The sequence below is a fragment of the Sander lucioperca genome, chromosome 13 (genome assembly GCF_008315115.2).
Source record: "Sander lucioperca isolate FBNREF2018 chromosome 13, SLUC_FBN_1.2, whole genome shotgun sequence".
NCBI classification, from domain to species: Eukaryota; Metazoa; Chordata; class Actinopteri; order Perciformes; family Percidae; genus Sander; species Sander lucioperca.
In genome coordinates, this window is record NC_050185.1 from 7,392,813 (window position 1) to 7,412,631 (window position 19,819).

General features: G+C 41.0%; 1 protein-coding gene across 4 annotated transcripts in view; it reads left to right on the forward strand.

Annotated features, from left to right (window-relative positions):
* The first annotated feature begins 40 nt into the window (after positions 1-40).
* specc1 (sperm antigen with calponin homology and coiled-coil domains 1) overlaps positions 41-19,819 on the forward strand; it is an 88,190-nt gene continuing 68,411 nt past the window's right edge. Inside the window, exons 1-5 of one of the 4 annotated variants that reach the window (XM_031310825.2) lie at positions 65-172; positions 1,195-1,255; positions 12,529-12,605; positions 17,731-17,921; positions 18,057-18,192. In XM_031310825.2, coding sequence (XP_031166685.1) covers positions 17,754-17,921; positions 18,057-18,192 — 304 coding nt within the window. In that variant the 5' untranslated portion in view covers positions 65-172; positions 1,195-1,255; positions 12,529-12,605; positions 17,731-17,753. Of the gene's footprint in view, positions 173-1,194; positions 1,256-12,528; positions 12,606-17,730; positions 17,922-18,056; positions 18,193-19,819 lie in introns of all 4 variants that reach the window. The other 3 variants (XM_031310827.2, XM_031310829.2, XM_031310828.2) reach the window with 3 other exon arrangements.

Sequence of the window (19,819 nt, forward strand, 5' to 3'; positions counted from 1 at the left end):
CATGTCCCAGAAATCTTCCCGAGCACTGCGCCAAACTCGCTTCACGCGCTCCACCTACCGGGTACAGCACAGGCCGGTTGGTGGTGACGCTTCATGACTCGCGTGTGCGAGGCGAGGCGGCGGCAGCAGCATCCTGATCAAACAACAGCAGCACTGCCGCAATACTAAACAGGTGAGATAAAGCTAGTGGATAATACTCATTTATTTCTGACAGTCTAGCATTTTTCACCTTTTCACCAATCTGTTGAGTAGAAATGTGTAAACTTTACCGTCAACGCTGTTGTCAGTGGACATTAACGGAGCTGTGGAAGAGGGAGAGAGTCGCTCAACTGACTTTGATGACCGCTTGCTTTTTAGCAACATTAACAGTCACTGTAAACGTCTCTGTTCCTTTAATTTAATGACTAGTCATTCTGAGGCAGACGTGTCTTTCCTTATACGACAACGTCTATCATAAAATTAGCCAAAGGAGAGGTTGTTTTCATGCTGTGTCACTGTTATGACTGTGATGTTAAGCAAATAAGTCGAAGTATCACTGGCGGATACAGGACAATTATTTTCATTTTACGTGGCTTGAGATAAGCCTGCATTTTTCAATTAACTTGCTAACGTTGTACCGTGCGAAGTCGTGAGTTCAACAGGATTCTTGCTCGATACTCAATACTCAATACTCCCCATTTGCTTCATAAAGATCCCTTTTATTGGATCACCTCTTATTCCACCACAATTATAACTTAGTAAAAGTCTTAATATAGCCTAATGATAATGTTTCGTTGCCAAGGGATTTTTGTTAGTATGGTCTTTAGGTCTTTTACCTAACAACTCTATGAATGTTCAACCTGTGTGGAGGGACATCGCCATCTATCTGAGAGGTCAGCGAAGATACTGCAGCTTACACACAATCACCCTTAGAAAATCCAGAAACTAAAATGAAAGTCTGATTTTTTTACTATTATTCTTGCGTTTGGCCATTTTTTTCCCCTTATATTTTCTTTAAACCGTATTTTCCAAGATGAAATGCTGCTTCAAAGTCTTATCCACACAGCTAGGAATACATATCTAAAAGGAGAAATGCTGTGGCTTTGATTTATTTATTTATTCATTCATTGTTTTATTTATTTATTTATTTATTTATTCATTCATTGTTTCATTATTTTGTTGGCCTAAAAGTAGTCAAATGTAAATTCCCCTCAGGTTGCTAAAAGCCTCAAATTCTCCCCGGAAATACAGAGAACATACCGTGTGGCCCCCAGTGGTCAGTGTGGCCCTGAACTCCTTATACTATATATATATAATATCTTACAAGCATTTGAATCAATGAAAGTTTTCGTCTTAGATCTTTATGTACAGTAGCTAGGCGCTGTTTAGAACCTGTTTCTTCATAGGGGTTATCGTTAGGGCTGTCACAATAATTCCTTTTTGTTGTGCTATATATTGTCCCAATATTTATTGTGATAAACGATATTATTGCCATTTTAAGACCATTTTATGCCGCTGATTACATAATGACAATGTGACATTATTATAGCGTAATAATGCAAGCACACTCTTTCAAAGATCAAAGAAGGTTTAATTCTTAAGAATATTTAGACATTGGAAATCGGAATGTAAAAAAAATATATTCTAAATAAATAAAACATAATTGTTGTTCCCAGGTTGAAAAACTGGGTGGGATGGTTATGTTTTAGGTGAGATTTTAGGTTAGTTGTGTTGCCTCTTTTCACTGCCACTGTTTTTAAACAAAGTCGACATACCGGCTCGTCCACGTTAATTGGCTCTCCTCTCTCATTCGGCTTAAAGCCAAAATGTTCCCACACCAGAGCTGAAGATTGCTGCTTTGAAACCAAGTCCACTGGGACGTATTCTTCCTAACTGGCTGTAGATGTCACAAAACACTATAGGGCCTATAAGGCAGTGAGTTCACGTCTTCTCTCGACCTGTCGCTATTCGCTCTGTGTGTGTGTGTGTGTGTGTGTGTGTGTGTGTGTGTGTGTGTGTGTGGAGACGCTGCCTGAGCCTGAGCCTCTGCCTCCGACGCAGAAAGCAGACGAGATGACAGAGGTGGCGCGATCTACTAAAATGTTGGTAACATTCATTTGTATTAGGGGTGCACCGATCCGATATTACGATTAGGATATCGGTCCCGATATTGACAAAAGCTGGATCGGGGATCGGAAAAATTAAACTAATTAAAATTCATTAAATTAAAATGTACAATACATTTTTCCAGCTGTACTGCTTAGGTTTTACTGTGTTTTTTTATGTACATTTCCTATTTATTGCCAATGGCAAGTCGCCTTTGGAGCCACTTCAGTGCGCTCCAAGCAGTTTTTCTTCACATGATCAGCCAGCCATTTGTTCCTGATTAGATCAATGCCATGTGAAGCATTGATCTAATCAACAACAAGCCTTGTTGTGTTTAATGTAGTTATTTGTGAAAATGTTGTTTATGTTCTGTTTAATATGTTCTTAATGCTTCATTATACAAAATAATAGTAGTAATATAATAATAATAGTAATTCTAGTAATTCTACTCTTGCCACGTAACATTTACCCGTAACCTACATTAGGCTACCAAAGTGTACAGCTCACTGTCTAGTGATGCTTGAATCATAAACCTTTTCTATTTTCATAGCTTGCCCTGCAGCATAATTGGACATTACAATAAGGACAAAAGGGTAAAGTAAAGTTGTAGAATATCCCAATTGCAGAGCTTACATTGTAGCCTTGTGTTTATAGAAGAGGCCAGCCTTGCAGTGGTGCATGCATGGGTCCTTTGAGAGAAACCAAATGGGCAACAAATGACAGCTTTCACTTCCTTCTGTTCCTTTTGATTATGCCAGGAGACAGGATAGTTCAAATATGAGCAGTGCACCAGTCATTTATGAGGCAGTCAATGTGAATGTTGTTTGTAGGTAATTATACCCTTGTTTTTCTCATGGTTAGCCATCCAAGAAGGGGAAATAGTTGGAAATCTGTCTTTGGCTTCAGGACAGGCTGTGCTGGACACAAAAAACACCAAGGGAGGCTGGTCCTGTATCAGTGTAATGGTCAGAAGTCAAACTATAGCACTATGTAAAGTGGATACATCTATTTTTGACACTTACTGATAGGTGTTGTGTGAAGAGGCTCCTGTCTTTTCTGTGTCTATGAATGATGTCTATTGTAGTAGCAAGTAATGGAAGCTAGGAAACACATCTGACAATAACTAATAGGATTGCTAAATTTGCAATCTGTCTGTTTGAATTTGTTATTGATTTCATGACTTTGTGTTTGTCATTAGCCTCTCTTGCCTGGACTCATACTTAGCATGTCCTTGCAGAGCCTGAAGCAGTGGATCTCCCTCGTTTTTTCTATAGCTGCTCTCATCCTCTGTTCAACTCATTATCCATGCAGTTCCTATCATTGGCTTGCTATTTATAGCCAGAGGTTGTGTGGGGATCACCCATGTCCAGTTGTACAGCCAGCGGTGGTATATAACTTGTTTTGTTAGACCGAAAATGATCCCTGGTGATCTCTCATTGACCATTCTGCTCAACGGGAAGAAGTAAATGTATATATGAATGTATGACGAATCTAAAGGATAAAAGGTCTCCTCATTGCTGTCCAACACACTCAGGAATATCTCCTACCAGTGCTGGTGTCCTGGATTCACTTTTTTAACTACACGCAAAGGGAATGTGAGTAGAAAATTAGCAGCAGCATTGGAGTCTTTTATCCACATGCTGTAACTGACATATGAAATGAGTCAGGGTGGGGGTGGGGTAAGAACACTTACAGTGACCTTGTCCAGCTGTTAGAAGAGTGAGAAAGGTAAAAAGCAGATACTGCAGTGATGTAGTCCTCTACCCTGTACGTCAGATGCTCACTGCTTCCTTCAGATGCTCAGATGTTGAATTCACTTCTTAGTTACTCAAGGAGATACCACTATAATAATGACTTGTTGGCTCGAACCATAGACACAGGAATGGGGAAAATACACACTTTTCAAACCACCAGTACCCCAATATAACCAACAAGAAATGTGCTTATGACTAGTCTAAAAGCTTTGAGAGATACAGTCTGCAATTTGCATGTCCTCATATGTGGACATACCTTTTTAATTTATTTAGTCAAACAAATAGTGATCAGGCATTTAAGATGAAATCAAGACTTAGACTTATATAAATCCTTAATTTGACTGAAAAAATTAGTCTTGCATTGCCAGACCTACGTCTCTCCGCAGCGCTGTGGAGTAAGGTCTGGCTCCTCCACACGTACTGTACATTCTGGGATAGGAGAAAAAAAACGTCTTTCATTTCTTTAAACCAATCACAATCGTCTTGGGCAGCACTAAGCTCTGGATGCAGAGACAGTGGCTGAATCTCAATTCTCTTATTCGATAGCTCCTCGGTTGAACCAGAAGTTGTTCTGTCCCTCCTTCGTGAAGGCTGTCTCAAAGCTCTTATTCCTGCCCCGAGGAGCGAGGATCAAGCATATTTATTCAAAGAATCAGATGTAAACCAGGCCCACTATCTTTGTGAGGGATCTCCAAGGAGCTATGAGCGAGAATACACGAGAGCAGCCTTCCCGGAAGCCGTTGCTAACCCTGCCTATACAGCTGACGAATTCATTGTGATGTTTCAGGGGAAAGGACGTCTCATCCCTCTACCACACATTTCCTCGTTTCATCTTTCCTCGCATGATTTTCTCGCGTCTCTCCCATGCTTCCTCGGTGGGACGGACTAAGACGTGAGGAAGGGAAGCAAGTGGAGGAACCGTGGATATAATTTAAGGGAAGTGAGATTCAGCCGGTGGCTCTGCAAAATGTTCTCGGGAAAGAACTTATTTTGGTGGAGCATTTGCACCCCACAAAAAGACGCTATTTGAATTAGCTAGATACATGGTTAAACGTAATTTGCTCTTACAAGTGTATCGCTATGTGTATTTTGTCCATAGCAAATCCATGCCCAGTTGGTCTCAAAACGTCTCAGTTAGAGAGTAAATGCTGTAAACATATTCTTTACAATTATTCCCCGAAAGAACCAAGCAGGCCTGCCTTGTTGCACGATCCAAATTTTCTTCAAAACTTGGCATTTTCAGCGTGTAGCTTGCTAGGTCAAAATTTGTTGTGGCTTCCCAAAGGGAACGGAGTTAAGACAACGGCAACACACAAAAGCGGAAGGCGAGGGACATCCGGCAGAACTATCGGCAACTCCAGATATGAAGCAGTTATCCTGGAAATGTACTGTCGTTGATCCAGACTTAGATTGCATAAAACTTTGGCCACAAGGACCCATAGGTGAGATGCCCATCTTTATTAAAACACTTCAATGAGGATCATGCAGGCTGCCGAGCTGTTCCAATTTGAACCTGTGGGCTAAGTTCATCAAGTCCAGCTGTTGCTGTGTAGTGTAAGTGTTGGCTTCTAATGAGCTGTCAATCAATGTTATGTTCCAATTCTGTGTTTTGAATTTTGTCTCCAAAATGTTCTGCCGGTCTCTTCACAATGGAAATGGCCTCATTTATAAACTGGCTTTGTGATATTTCATTATTAGGTATGACAAGCAATCTTTATTTGCAGAAGTCTGAGGTAAAATTTCTTTATCTCTAAGCAGACTCACGAGTAGATAGTGAATTTCCTGCTGGCTTTGTCAAAGCAGAGCAGTTTTGGAAGCCTGTGCCGGTCAACAAGTGCACATAGTGTGTCCTGGTTCATAAGGGGATCAACTTAGCAGCAATTTACCTGGCATACATTATCAGGTAAAGCCATTAGGAATTAAGGGGCAAATGCAATGAGTTGCTTAAGATGCACGTTTTCTCCTTGAATGTACCTATTGTATTTTTATTTTTTTTTGAAGATTATTTTTTGGGCATTTTTTTGACAGGCCAGCTGAAGACATGAAAGGGGAGAGAGAGGGGGAATGACATGCAGCAAAGGGCCGCAGGTCGGAGTCGAACCCAGGCCCGCTGCGTCGAGGAGTAAACCTCTATATATGGGTGCGTGCTCTACCAACTGAGCTAACCACTAAAATTACTAACTTAACTAAATTACACTTTGCTACAATGTAAAGTATTAAGTGTACAGCTTGTATAACAGTGTAATTGTGCTGTCCCCTCAAAATAACTCAACACACAGCCATTAATGTCTAAACCGCTGGCAACAAAAGTGAGTACACCCCTATGTTAAATTCCCATTGAGGCAGGCAGATTTTTAGTTTTAAAGGCCAGTTATTTCATGGATCCAGGATACTATACATCCTGATAAAGTTCCCTTGGCCTTTGGAATGAAAATAGCCCCACATCATCACATACCATACCTAGAGATTGGCATAGTTTTATTTCAGTTAGCCTAATAGCTGGTTTGATTTGCATTGAGAGATGATTTTATGGAAAGTACCCCATGCCAGTCTCTAGGTATGGTGAAGAGCATGTGATGATGTGGGGCTATTTTAATTCCAAAGGCCAAGGGAACTTTATCAGGATGCTTAGTATCTTCAGGGAAAAGCACTCTGTGATTCGAGAAGAACGAGTTGTTATCAGAGGCGAGGTCTGGTCCACGTACAGTTGGAGTGGCACGTCCTTTACTGCAGTGGAGGAGGCTTTAATTGAGGAGATAAGAGGAGATGGACCGATTGGAGCAGGAATAAGCACTGCTGTGGCATTCAGTCAGTTGAATAAATAAAAGCGCCCCTATTTCTGATAGAATGGGATGCCTCCCATTATGCTGTTAGTGTGTGATATTTTAACTCAATGCTTTTTCCTTGCAAAGGCACAGATGGCTCTCAGCCTCCACAGCATTGCCAAGCTATCTCCACTCAGTTTGTTTTTTATTTTAAAGCGTCATCTATCAAAAGGCCAGTACAGAAACACACCACACTGGCACAGCAATGTTTTCTGTATGAGAGGTGTTTAGCCTAGATTAGCTGTGAAGGAAGGCATCGCCAAGCATCTTTTTCCTCTTGCTCTTTTTTTAGTTCAAGAACGTCCAGGAAACAGACTGCATACTTGACAAGCATCACAGTCTAGCTCACTGGCTCCAAGGAATGCTAGTGTTTCAGTAAATGGGTCATCTGGGCCACGTCTGAGGTAAAGCAGAAATATGGCTTTTCTTAATATGAATGTCAGGCTTCTTTTGCTTCCACTTTAGCCTAAGAGCAAGAACAGTGTCTTGAAGAAGGGTGATAAGCAAGACACGGATAAGGCTGATGATTTGATATTATTGAGTTATCCCATCCAGGTGAACAGGACAAGCGAGTTTACGTGTGACGTGTACACATGTGTTGGGCGTGTCTTTAAAATGTTTGCTTGGTAGCTGAAGGTTTGACGTATTTGATGTCTTTGTGGTCTCTCATCATACAGGTTACATCAAACACACCCACAGTGCACATCAAATAGCTCGAAAGCCACATGTCTATGTCCTGTTGCAAACTCAAAAGAGAGGCGCTCGCTTCTTTTAGTTTGGACAGTAATTCTACTCAGTAGCACAAGATTTTCCATTGTGGAAAATCACTGAGCTCTGTTAAATGGTTGTCTTTTTATTCCCTAGCAGTTCTCATGGATTCTATGCTAGTGTTTCTATGGAATCCGCCCACTTGCTGTACATGTAGCCAGCCAGGCAGACAGGAAAGCAGCTAAAGTTTTTTGCAATGTGGCTCTGACTGTTTATCAGACAAGAACTTTGACACCATCAGAGCAGGAAGTTTGGCCCTCGAGGGAGCCCGGCTCTGAGAAAGATGAAACAGAGAATGAAGCAGATGAAATATGCATAAGGGCTGTATCTATATCAGCTCCTACTACTTTATGCCTTGTGAATCCAGGATAGAGCAGTTTTTTTGGGGAGTAGTGGTTTGCTGTAACTGCTGCGGGATGGCAAAGTTCAGTAATTCCGTGTTTAGATTGGGCCAAATAGATCAGAACGTGCATGCTTATCCAGTTTTTATGAAGGAATTCATTTTGTTTATGTCTGTTGAGATAATTAATTTCACAGGATTCAGCAATATCATCAACAGCAAAAGTTCAAAAACTAAATGTGAAGGTTTTGTACTTTTTTGCCATACATGAGACGAAGAAAGACATTTAAAGACATCACCTTAGGATGTATGAAACTATAAAGGACATTTTTCTTTATATTCTGACATTTTATAGACAAAACGATTAATCGATAACATAATTGGCAGATTAATCGATAATGAAAATAATCAGTTGCAGCCCTAGAAGACTTATTACGCACTATAATTTTACAACTACTTTGTTGGAGTTTGGCTAATTAATTATTTTAAATTATACTATACTACTGTATAAACACTAATTACAAATATTGGCTAATAGCCATAATTATTATGCACGTGAGTCATTTTATTGTTATGGAACAGAAAAAATATGTGTTTTAGAAACTTTAGACTTAAGCTGTTTATTTGTGTAGAAGTTTGTTTGTTTTAAAAGTTAAATGTATGAACACAATGTGAACGAAATTGCATAACTACTAAATACTAAATACTGATCAAAATATCATGACAAAGTTTTGAAGTGTGAATATTTTATCATATGTCTTAATCTCTTTTCGGATATGAACTGTCACATTTAATAAGCCAGGATCTCATAGTAAGCACTTATTATTTTGAAAGTTTAAGAACCCCTGCTGTATAGGCCCAAAAGCCAGCCAATGTCTATATCCAGATCAAAGGAAATACTCAACTCAGCACTTTCCTCACTAACTCTGTGTTCTTCTCATCTCTTCTTGAACTAAAAGATGCTGATTTAAGCAGCAGCTCTCTTTTTTGGGCTATTTCATATTCAAAAACTGCGACGTAGTTTTTCTGTGTTTTGGTTAAGAAAATATATTGTCATACTAGAACATACTGGTTCTTGCTTAACTCATTCTAGCAATGATTCACATCAAAGTCTCCACACAAAGGCAGCTGGCACAATAGTCAATAGCCTGAAACACAATACATACAGGCATACAAACCACTTATGAAATATTGCTTCCTAGCTGTAGGTTTAGGGTTCTCCATTCCAAGTGCAATTTGAACCATTTAAAGTCTGTTAATATTTGTACAACTGTAGGCATTCTAGTGTGTTTGGCATTTTGGCTTTGCTCACATTCATCTCTCACAAATTGCTACTGACTGCAGAAAATGTCACACATTTGCTGCATTGTTTTGTGTGCCAAATTAGGGTGCAACTTCGCCGATACCGCTTTTGGGAAGGAGGTTTGTGTACTGTTGCGTACTAGTTTCAGATCCCTTCAGACTAAAGGGGAAAACCATAGGGAGAGCAGAGACCGTCTCACAGCATGGGCTACAGACTAATCCCACACACTTCTTGTTTCATTTTAGCTGAGATAATGACTTTGCACATACCTCTTTCTTAGACCCAGGTGCTGTACAGATGCTTCAGAGCTGTCGACGTAGTCAGACACAATTAATACATTTAATGCATGCATGCATTACACATACTGTGTCAAATAAGACCGATATTAAGTAAAGTGTTGATCATACAGTACACTATATGTTTATGTAGCAACAGTAATCTGGTCTGGACTCACATTATCTCTTGTGCAGATGTTGATCAGATGTGCAGCTGCTGTTATGGGAAAGTGATATCTGTAGCAGCAGTAGCAACATATCAAAATAACACCAACAGAAACAGAAGCAAAGATAATAGCTGCTTGTGGCTGTAAGACGTTTATTGGCGGTATTTCGACACACTATGGTTGGTAGCCAGATGTAGTTCATTATGTAAATTTATCATAGATTAAAATAAATTCTGCTCTCTCATATTAATCCATCTTTAAATTGTCTTCATGCAGAGCTTCAAGTGGGCAAGAAAAATTCACCCTCAGATACAGTAATAACAGGAAAAACAGAACTGTTGAATGAAATCTTGTTTGGCTTGTACCTTAGCCAGTTCATCTTCATTTTGTATATGTTTTAAAATGTAAAATAGGTTATTGTGAAAATCTCTCATCAAAGTTATCATGCTCAGTGCACAACTTTATCCTCTTAGAGATTTATTTTTCAAATGAAAGTGCCTACTGTGACTGTAAACAAAAACCCCTTTATTAAATCTTTTCTTATTTTGAGTTTCACAAAAAAATCGGTATTTACAACCAGAGGGCTTTAGTTCACCGAAGTGTTAATGGATGAAGCTTTAAAATCCAGTGCTACACACCACATCAAGAACAAATAGTATAGACTAGAGCCAAAACATCAATGAACTGCTATATCTTCAAAGATGTTTACAGCTGACTTAATGTTCCTCAGTTAGTATTACATGAAAGGTAACAAAAATGTAGCTTGACATTAAATTTGTAATCCAACAGTTTACAATTGAATCTTAATTTGGTGGGGACTGTATAATAAGAGTGGCCTCTACTTTCAATGATCATGGAAAAAGCAGTATTTTAAGCCACACACTCACTATGATTGCATCGTTGCACATTTTACGTGTGTTTTCACATCCTTTCCGAACCGTGTTGTGTCTATGTGGAGAGACTGACTCAGTGCTTTTTCCTGTGAAGGAAAAAGGAAGAGAATAAGAAGCAGGCGGCGCTTAGGAGCTTCAGCGTTCCGGCTGCCACCTCACCTAGTTAGCATCCAGCCACATGGCTTTATGTTCCATCATTATTTATTAATGGTGAAGAAGGGGTCTGTTGTTTCCTTATTCACCCTTTCAGCAAGTGTTCAGTTTTAATTTTTGCAAAGGATGTTGGCAGTATGAGACTTATTCCAGTTGGAAATTCTTAGAAATGTCCTCATACCTAAGTTGTCTGTTTTTATGGCTGAGAAACGGTCAGTATGCTGGTCATTACTGGTCTCTAGTGGTTCTTCGCTTTTCCTCCCAGTCCATGTTCTATATTGGGACACCTTGCACTGTGTTTTTGTTCAACTACTGTATGGCCACTTACCAATGGAAAAGAGATGTACTTTTCGCTGCACTGGTGACTCCCAGAAGTTTGTCTGGTCAACTGATCCCCTGACTTTTCATCGAGCACCAACCTCATGGTGGTGGAAAAGTCATCTAGCATGCTTTTAAATGAAATGTCTCGACAGCTATTGCAGAACTTGCGCGCTGAAATTTTCACCTCTTCAGCAAGCTCACAACACTTGATATTAAAAATATGCTCTCAGGAATGTTTGTCCAGCACCACAGGTAGACTGGAACAGAAAACAAAGTCACATTTGTTTACTATAGGCCTGTCTCAACAGAATGATTTCCTTTGTCATTATAGGAAAAAACCCCAAATCAAAACAGTTAGACTGTTTCCTAGAACTATGTTTAGAGATTTATGATAGATCATTTCTACAGAGACCATCTAAACATTAGAAACAAGTATTTTCTGCCATACAAACTGGAACCATCAATCCAGTTGGCAGTGATGGCAGTGAAAAATCACAGGAGCAGTGCACTGTTTTGACAGCATTTAGAAAGGTTGCAATATACAATAGTGTCCGCCAGTGGCGACATTGCAGACTCAGCGTAGTCGAAAGCATGCAGCATACGTCTAATCACACACGAAATCTGTCGGCCTATCTGCAGCAGGGTGGGACAGCATGCGGTGCCTGGAAAAGCATTCTGAACTATTTCTCAACCCTTTTCAGCGTCCATTTAAAAAGCTGTTTTTGTGGTGGTGTATGGGTGTGGTCAGGCCAAGTTCCTCAGTTTACCACTTGCCACAAACTGAAGCTTGTTTCATCCCGGACCAGAGTGCAGTACACTTTCTACCCACATGCTCTGTGGCCTTGGCATGCCATACGTTGTGGGATCCAAATTAGACCAGTATGGTAGAGCATAAAATGCAGACCCCCTCCACAAATGATCCACCCTCACATTAGGACGTGTTTCTCAGACAAAGACTGGCTTCGTCAGTGTTGGTGGCTGTTGTTTATGCCCAAACACCCTACAGATCACTTTGGAAATAAAGAGCTCATAACAATGTCATAAATCAAACTTTTCAGTTTAATTTAACTAGACAGACATTATCGGATAAGTGCACAAACATTTCACTGAAGCGGCACAAGTACTTGCTTTTCACGGCTGTGGTTTTTAATTTAAGAATACAATGGAACAGTTGTGTCCCGCCCACAAACCACAGACACACGTGGTCCTAGGTTAAATTAAATTGCAAACCACTGTCCTGAGAACAAAGTGCAGACACCTGCATGTCTAACAACAGCGGTTTGGGCTGTGTGATCTAATAAAAATGTTACCCTTATTCAGACAGTGCATGGCCCAGTATCAAAGTCTCAAAGCCATATGTTGGAGATCTGTTCCTCCAGTCCCGGTCCATTCTCCTTTTCTTGCTGTGTGTTATTCACGAGTAAGAAAAAGTTTGGAAAAACTGTGAGAGGAGAAAAACATGCCTATGGCTGAGACTCTGTCCCTCTCTTCCTCTCTGTATGAGAGAGAGTGAAACGGCACATACAGCACAGCGGTTGGCAGCCTGCAGTACTTCCTCATCCTGACTGCTGTATTGAGGCAGACAGCCGTTGCTCCTGACCCTTCATTTTTTTGCCTTCCGTCTCTTCGTAGAGCTCAGCAAAGACGAATATTCTGGTCTGTTGTGCTTCAGGGCACTCAGGCAGAGGGCAGGCTCTAGGACAGCGTACAATACCCAACACGTGAGTGAACTGCACCACTGTTTTTTTTTCTTGAGCATTTTCTCTGACACTAATCTGTCATCACCTTTGTTCTCAATTCTCACTATCTTAAGCTTTTTGGTGATATTGGGATGGGTTGTTTTTTCTTCAGTCATTTTTTTACAGCTTTATAGGGACAATGGAGTTTGTTAGAGATTGAAGATGTGATTGAAATAGGAAAGTTTGAAATAGGAAAAACTGAAGTCATTTCATATAATAAGGTAGAAACAACGTGACTGAGAACATTTGCTGCTGATATTTCTACCAGGCTTCTCACATTTTTGTCAACCACTGAAAGTAAAATTATGAAAAAAGGAAATGTGGCCTGGACTAAACCTTGCAACCAGTGAAGTACTCTATGCAGGAGTAGATTTTATCGCAGGTTTTACAACCATGGCTAACCGGATGTTGCTGTTTTTAGGCTTACATTATGCTTACAGTATGTTTATATTCATTTGTTAGTCTTTTAAAAGCTAACAAATGAGCCAGGCAGGAAAGACCATATGAGAGGATGTGATGACACACAGTGACATTCAACCTAGCATCTTATATAGTTGTTTTTTTTTTAAATACACTCAGGAGCATAAACTGTGCTTATTAAATCACTCATGAATGGACCTTGAGTCTGGCAGTAAAGTTGATGATGATGATGACTCATATTTCCTTAGGTGGTCTGCTAGGTTAGCATTAAAATGTGATAAATGCCCATGGTTTGATGGTAAAGAAATACATCAACTTAGCTGTTACCTTGTTTGGTTATGCTTTGTTGTGTGTGTTGCATGGCTTGAGTCTTTGTAATGGTATTCTCTGTGGATAGAATAAGTTATTGATTGTAGCAGTACAGTCAGTCACACCTAAATGCACTGTGCCTAGCGTAATAAAGAGCCACCACAAGAAGTCTTTGCATGACTGTTGTTTCCCCCTCTGATCACTGATTTTTTTTACAGCATGTCTGTACAAATGGCAGTGACAGGATGTACTTATACACATCCTTGTGATGGGAGGAAGCATTTCACGCCCATCTGCTCCATATTCTACACATAGCCTGCATAATTGATGTGTAGTTCACATGGCCTGTCCTGCACTGTACCAGGGCAACCCGCATTTGATGTCAGAGAATGGTCAGGACTGGTTAGCTGGGATTTCCCTGTGTGATCTGAAGCGATTCGTGGTTGTGGCAAGCTGAGTCAGCCAAGTTACATATTGGTGCAATGAATATGTACATGCAAGACGGTATTTCCTCTGTAACTGTTCCATAGTAGTGGTGCGTTTGTACAGAATAATCATTGGTTTTGTCTGAACATCTGTCTTTTTTTTGTTGAACAGCGGTTCTATATCTATTCACTCACCTAAAAGAAATAACATGAAAGGACAACACGGAGAGACTATTTGCTAGCCATTTCTTTATGGCCTGCTTAACATTTCTCTCTGTTTCAGTGAGTTTCAGACATACTGGAAGTTTATTCCATTCAGTTGTAGCTGTGTATAAAAAGGTAGTTTTCCCATTGAGCTATTGAATCTAAAATCTTGAATCTTCCTTGTGAAATGAAAGACAATTGTCTTCTCCTTGTATTAGATGAGATGATGTATGAGAGATTGTTTCATCTAAGACCAAAGTGATTGGTCAGTTGGTCTTGACTCCCAGTGCTCCCAGTGCTCCCCTTATCTGCTTTCAGCAGTCCAGTCCAACAGCAACAGTCAGAAATAACTTAAGAAACTCCTCCACCACTGTGTCCCATATTCAGCCTTCAGCCTTTACATTCATCTTCCAGCTTTTGGAAGGAATATAATTAAGGCAGATGACAACCCATTACTTATAACTGTGGTGACTACAAATTAAATTTGGTTTTGTAATTTGTTTCTTGTTTTTAAAAGCAAAGTCCATATTTAGCTTTTTTTGCCAGCCTTGTTTGAGGCATGATGTCATCATTCTACGTGTTTGTTTTGTAAGACCGTGCAAGCTGCAGTCATCTTTAGCCGAGTTGCTTTTACAGGAAGATGCCCAACTCACACTCTGTTCCTAAACTCTTTGCTACTTCAAGTTTAAAATGCAACCCGCTGCCTGTCTCTCAAAGACATTTGGGTTCCTAACTAGGCCAATGTAAAGTGGGACACAGTTCTGGCTCCTGAGGATCATATCTCTGCAGAGGAATATGGAGAGGTCATATTTGCAGATTTGAGTGGTCCAAAAAAGGTGAAAACAAAGTAGATTAGACTTAAACTGTACAGGCTTTTGCTTTAGAGAAGGTTTGCAATTTTTAACGTTACATTATGGTTTCACAATTGCCTCATTAAATATATTCTACTGTTTGTTTGTTGCTTAGTTCCCTCCCATTTCAAAAAAGAAAAGGGAACATCCTACATTTTGCCTCACTTCCTCATTTAGCCTAAACACAGATCATAGCAAGTCAGAGGATTAAAATGTGTGCTTGGCAACAAATGGTTCGGTAGCCTTGTAAACTGATCTAAAGGGAGGTGAACCATCCCAGCTGGGGTGTATGACTACCAGGCCAGGCAGGAGTTAGTCACATGGTCTAGCCTAGAGAGGTCTTAGTATCATATGATGGGCCAGCAGGGAGACACATGCTCTCCTATGGGCAAAATACAAAGTGTATGCAGTGTGTTCTTAATCAGATAAGTGAGTCCCTAAGGACCCACAAACATTCTCTAATAAAATAGCGGTGTAAAATGTACCAAATTGGATGTCCTCTGTTGGGAACATTTTACTGATGTGGATCCCCTGTACTGTTATTATCTTTAGTGGTTAGTGCCCACACTGGTCCTATTATCCATCATAACATCGTAGGACTGCCAACGTTACTGCAGATGTGTGTTGCAGCATCACTTTTCCTGCAAAGAACTGTTGTGCTACACATGCAATATTTCAGGCACTGCAGCAAATGAAACAAGTATACCAGTTTAGAGCAGAGGTGGAAAAACTGTCAGCCATGTCCAGGGTTAACTTGTTTCCGTGCTTGCAGATACTAGAGGCTATCCCCATTAACAGCACTGTGCCTCTCAGAGGCAGTAGATCAGGTTACCCCAAACCTGATCAATGACTCAGCCAGTCATCTGGGAGCTCCAGAGCTCTTTACCAGCACACACTCTTCTTGGTTAAGTGCACTCCTGCCTCCTTCCATTTCCGACAGCTACTCTTTGCCTAGATGAGTACATCTCCTTCTGGACAGCAAATGCACACCTTTGACAGTCTCTGTGACCACATATTGTTGGAGTTGGAAAAATGAAGCCATTATTGTATGGCTTTTTAACCATAGTCCTTACAGAGGAATGACAGTTGTGGCTGTAGCCAGCTGCATAGCTCCTACTAGATCTTTGGAGATTATGGTCTGTGTTGGTCAGTGCCACTGGTTTGATAAAATCAAGAGATAAGAGATTTTGTTCACTCTACTTCCCTCTAGCAGGAAGTAGTTCAGTGGTGTTGCTACTGGAATAACCGTAGCTGCCGCCCGTGTTTATTTTGGAACAGCCATAAAATGCCTAGAGTCTTCTTATACACATAAAGCTGTGTTTCTTCCTAAATGTTATGCAGCTGTGGTGCTTGAGGGAGCAATTCTAATTTTGACCCACAACTATAGCTAGTGTATTGCTAAAAGTTTATTTGTAATATGATAATCACTTTAAAAAAAAAATATATATATATATATATATACATACATACACACACACACACACACACAGTATACATAGTATAGATTATAGTCAGGAAGTTGCATGTGGTTGAGGCTAAAAATATTGAAGTTATCAACAAGCAGTGTTTCCTGTACATTGATTTATGTATAATATCAACATTAAAGGAGAATCTTGATCGCTATAAATATGCGAGTATAGTCGATAGAAGAAAAAAACGAGCCGAATCAGTGCGGTCAACACGGCGTAGCTGCAGCTCCCTCTACGAGCTTCCACTTAGCCAAAACAGCAGTTGTCGGGGCAGGTTTTAGAGTGCCTTTGTGCCTCTTAACAGACATAAAATGCAATTAAAATGTCTGTGCAACATGAACAGGGCCCTTACATGACAACAAGATGCATTTTCAACTCAGACATTGTTTAAATTCACCTAAACTGTCTCTATTCTGCCGGTAGCTAGCTCGCCCAGTTAGCTGCTAGCTGTTAGCTACTAGCTGCCGTCCGTGATAATTGTGTTCAGCCAGGCTTCTGTAATAATCATCACGCAGCAGTTCCGTGTGTATTTGTAGCTCATCCATTTTGTGTGTGATCGATCTGGTGTTGGTGAGTAGGAGGGTTGGCAGTGTCGATCTGTGTGGTAGTTCCCTTAGCCACGCTAGCAGGCCTGACCGGTATCCTTGCTTCTCCAAGCGATCTGCACACTGTTTACCTTTTCCTGCTGTACCGGGACTTCAGCGCGAGACTACAGCTAGCCTTCTCTAACGCTATCACTGTGCAAGGCACAGACATAATTTGGCCCGTTTACATGTAGTTACATAGTCACTGATATGGTCATAACCACTACAGTGCTCAATTACCTATTTTTGAGGGGGAATAAACTTCAAGTTTTCGTCACAAAGGCATGACCTGTCCTCTGGAGAAGATCATGTGCTTATAATTTTGCAGTGCTTTTAGTGGCCTCTGGGGCATAGGCGGTGTGACATAATGGTTAAAGAGAAGCAAGTCCATGTTTGGTGGATTCCAGGAAGGAGCGGGTCCGTCAGAGGAAGACAGTAGGCCGGCTAGTGGTGGGGTCCAGTGGTGGTGGTTCTGGTCCGCTGGATGGCAGGAGTGAGGCGGTAGCAGGAGCCAGGTTCCAATGGCAGCTGAGGCACAAGAGAAAGGATCAGGACAGTCAAACATACAATCGACTAAACAGATAAGCAAAGGTTTGTCTGGAGCGAGACTAACTGTGACAGTCTTGATTATGATCTAACGCAGAGTGGAGGAATGACCGGGTACGTGAAGAAGAGGTTGATTGTGGTAGATGAGAGGCAGCTGGAACCCAGACTCCCGCACACCAGACTCCACTCCTGTAATTAGGACAGACAGAGGGAGGGAGAGAGGAGAGACAGAGAAGCTACCTAGGAGCAGCAGGCCTAACATATTCAACATTTCTCTCTCTTCTCTGGACTTCTCTCAGGTGTAGTTAGCTGACGCGCAGCCATGATGAAATCGGGCGCCACCAAGGTGGGGCTGCCCAAGCTGGGACTCCAGGACCGGGCCAAGCAGGCCTCCTTGGCCCCATCTTCCTCCACCACCAACTCCACCTCCACAGCCATGAAGACCTCCAGATCCTCCAACACGCTGGCCTCAGACCAGCGCCTCAGCAGGGTGAGTTACAAGCACACTACAACCTACCATCATGATACCTGTACATGAGTGATGAGTCTGATTAAATCACTTCAGAACATTATTTTAACAACATTAGACCTTGATTGGTGATACTAACAGCAGATGTGTCTCTAGATGAAAAGAGCCAGCAGTGATGATGCCTTGACGAAGCCTGCACTGGGAGCCGCTGCCTCTGGCTCCCGGATGAAGAAGACCGTGACCATGGGAGCCATCTCAGATCTCGCAGAGGCCCGTCCTCGCAGCCTGTCTGGTAGGGGACTACCACTCTTAGGCCAGCTGCACACTGGCTGCGTGGCGTGAGCGTGTCAGCTGCGCGGCGTGTCCGTTTTTATTTCGGCTCTCATGTTAACAGGTTGCACACTGCCTGCGTGACACGCACGTCCTGCTAGAAATGGGACTGACGCCTATTTTTCACACGACACGTAAGCGTGTTGGAAGCGTTTCCAGGCAAAATAGAATAGGAAAAGATGTTTATGTCATTTTGACAGATACATTTAATAAATGACATTTTGATGTTTGAAAGTCTCTAGGTTTTGACATAAATGCAGATATAAATGTAATTAAAAAAATAAATAAAAAATTATCGATTTTCAAATGTTGCACCTGTCAATACAGAACGAAATATTCTGTAGCTTATTTTGCTGTCAATACTGCCGACGTTGTCTTTGCTATAATCAAATCAGTATATATTTATGTTTTAACATGAAGTATACTACTGCTTTCATTTTATCAATGGGAAAAACACATGTGTACAGACAAGGCTAGCAGCAGCAGCAGCGCTGCGTCAGACACGTTTCTGGTGTGCAAAGACATAGAAAACGCCACGCAGCCGTCACATGCAACTGACACGCAACAGAAACGCCACGCTCACGCCACGCATCCAGTGTACAGCCGGCCTTATCAGATTTCAGACAGAGACAGAGAGAAAAAAAGCAATATTAAGCTGAGAAGCATGGGAAAGACCTGTGGTGTTCTTAAATTATTAATGTAATCTGTATTTTGTGTCAGTTTAGAGATCACCGTAGTAAACACTTCTGTGTGAAAGTAGTGCAACTAACCACTTGTGACCACTAGAGAGCAACAGTACACAACTAAAGCTGCCTGTCGCAGCCCACAGGTGCTGGTGGTAACTACTCCTTTTTTTTTCTTGTGTCTCTTTATTCTCATTTGTTTGGCAATGATGACATGCAGGTGGCTGAGGACTAAAGTTCTCAGGGATTTTGGTCCAAAACTGAGAGACTGGACACATTCATAGTGTGCTGCTCAGTCCTCACACATCTGCTCAGCCGTGTGACCAGCAGGCTATGTTTTGGATGATAAGAGGACAAGAGAGAGAAAAAGGATGTTGGTGGTGTTTTTGGCTGGTCTTTTGATGTTATTTCGCTCATGTGCTTGCGTGCTTATGTGCATGTACAGTAAGTGTTGATGTATGTGTTGGTTTGGCTTTTAGTACTGCATTATGGCTTATGTGTGGTCAAGCATAGTTATTATTTAAGACACAAAGAAACTTTGCTTCAATATTAATCATCATTACAGCGTAGTAATGAGGTCAGGAATTACACCAGCAATGTCTCGAGTAACATTATACAGACGTGGATCTTTTATGGTTCCGGTGTTGCGTGAGAGAGCCAGAAGAAGGGTGGAGATACCTGACTGACTTAAGCTATTTGATGATTACCTCAGAATAGAGCTGCAGCGATTAGACTAATTAATTAGTCAATCGACTGAAAAATAATTGCCAATTATTTTGATAATTAACTGACTGTTTAAGTAATTTCTCATACAAAAATTATAGAAAATGCTGTGTTCAGCCTCTCTAATATGGAGTTTTCTGCTTGTGTCTGTTTTATATCATAATAAAATGAATTATCTATGGG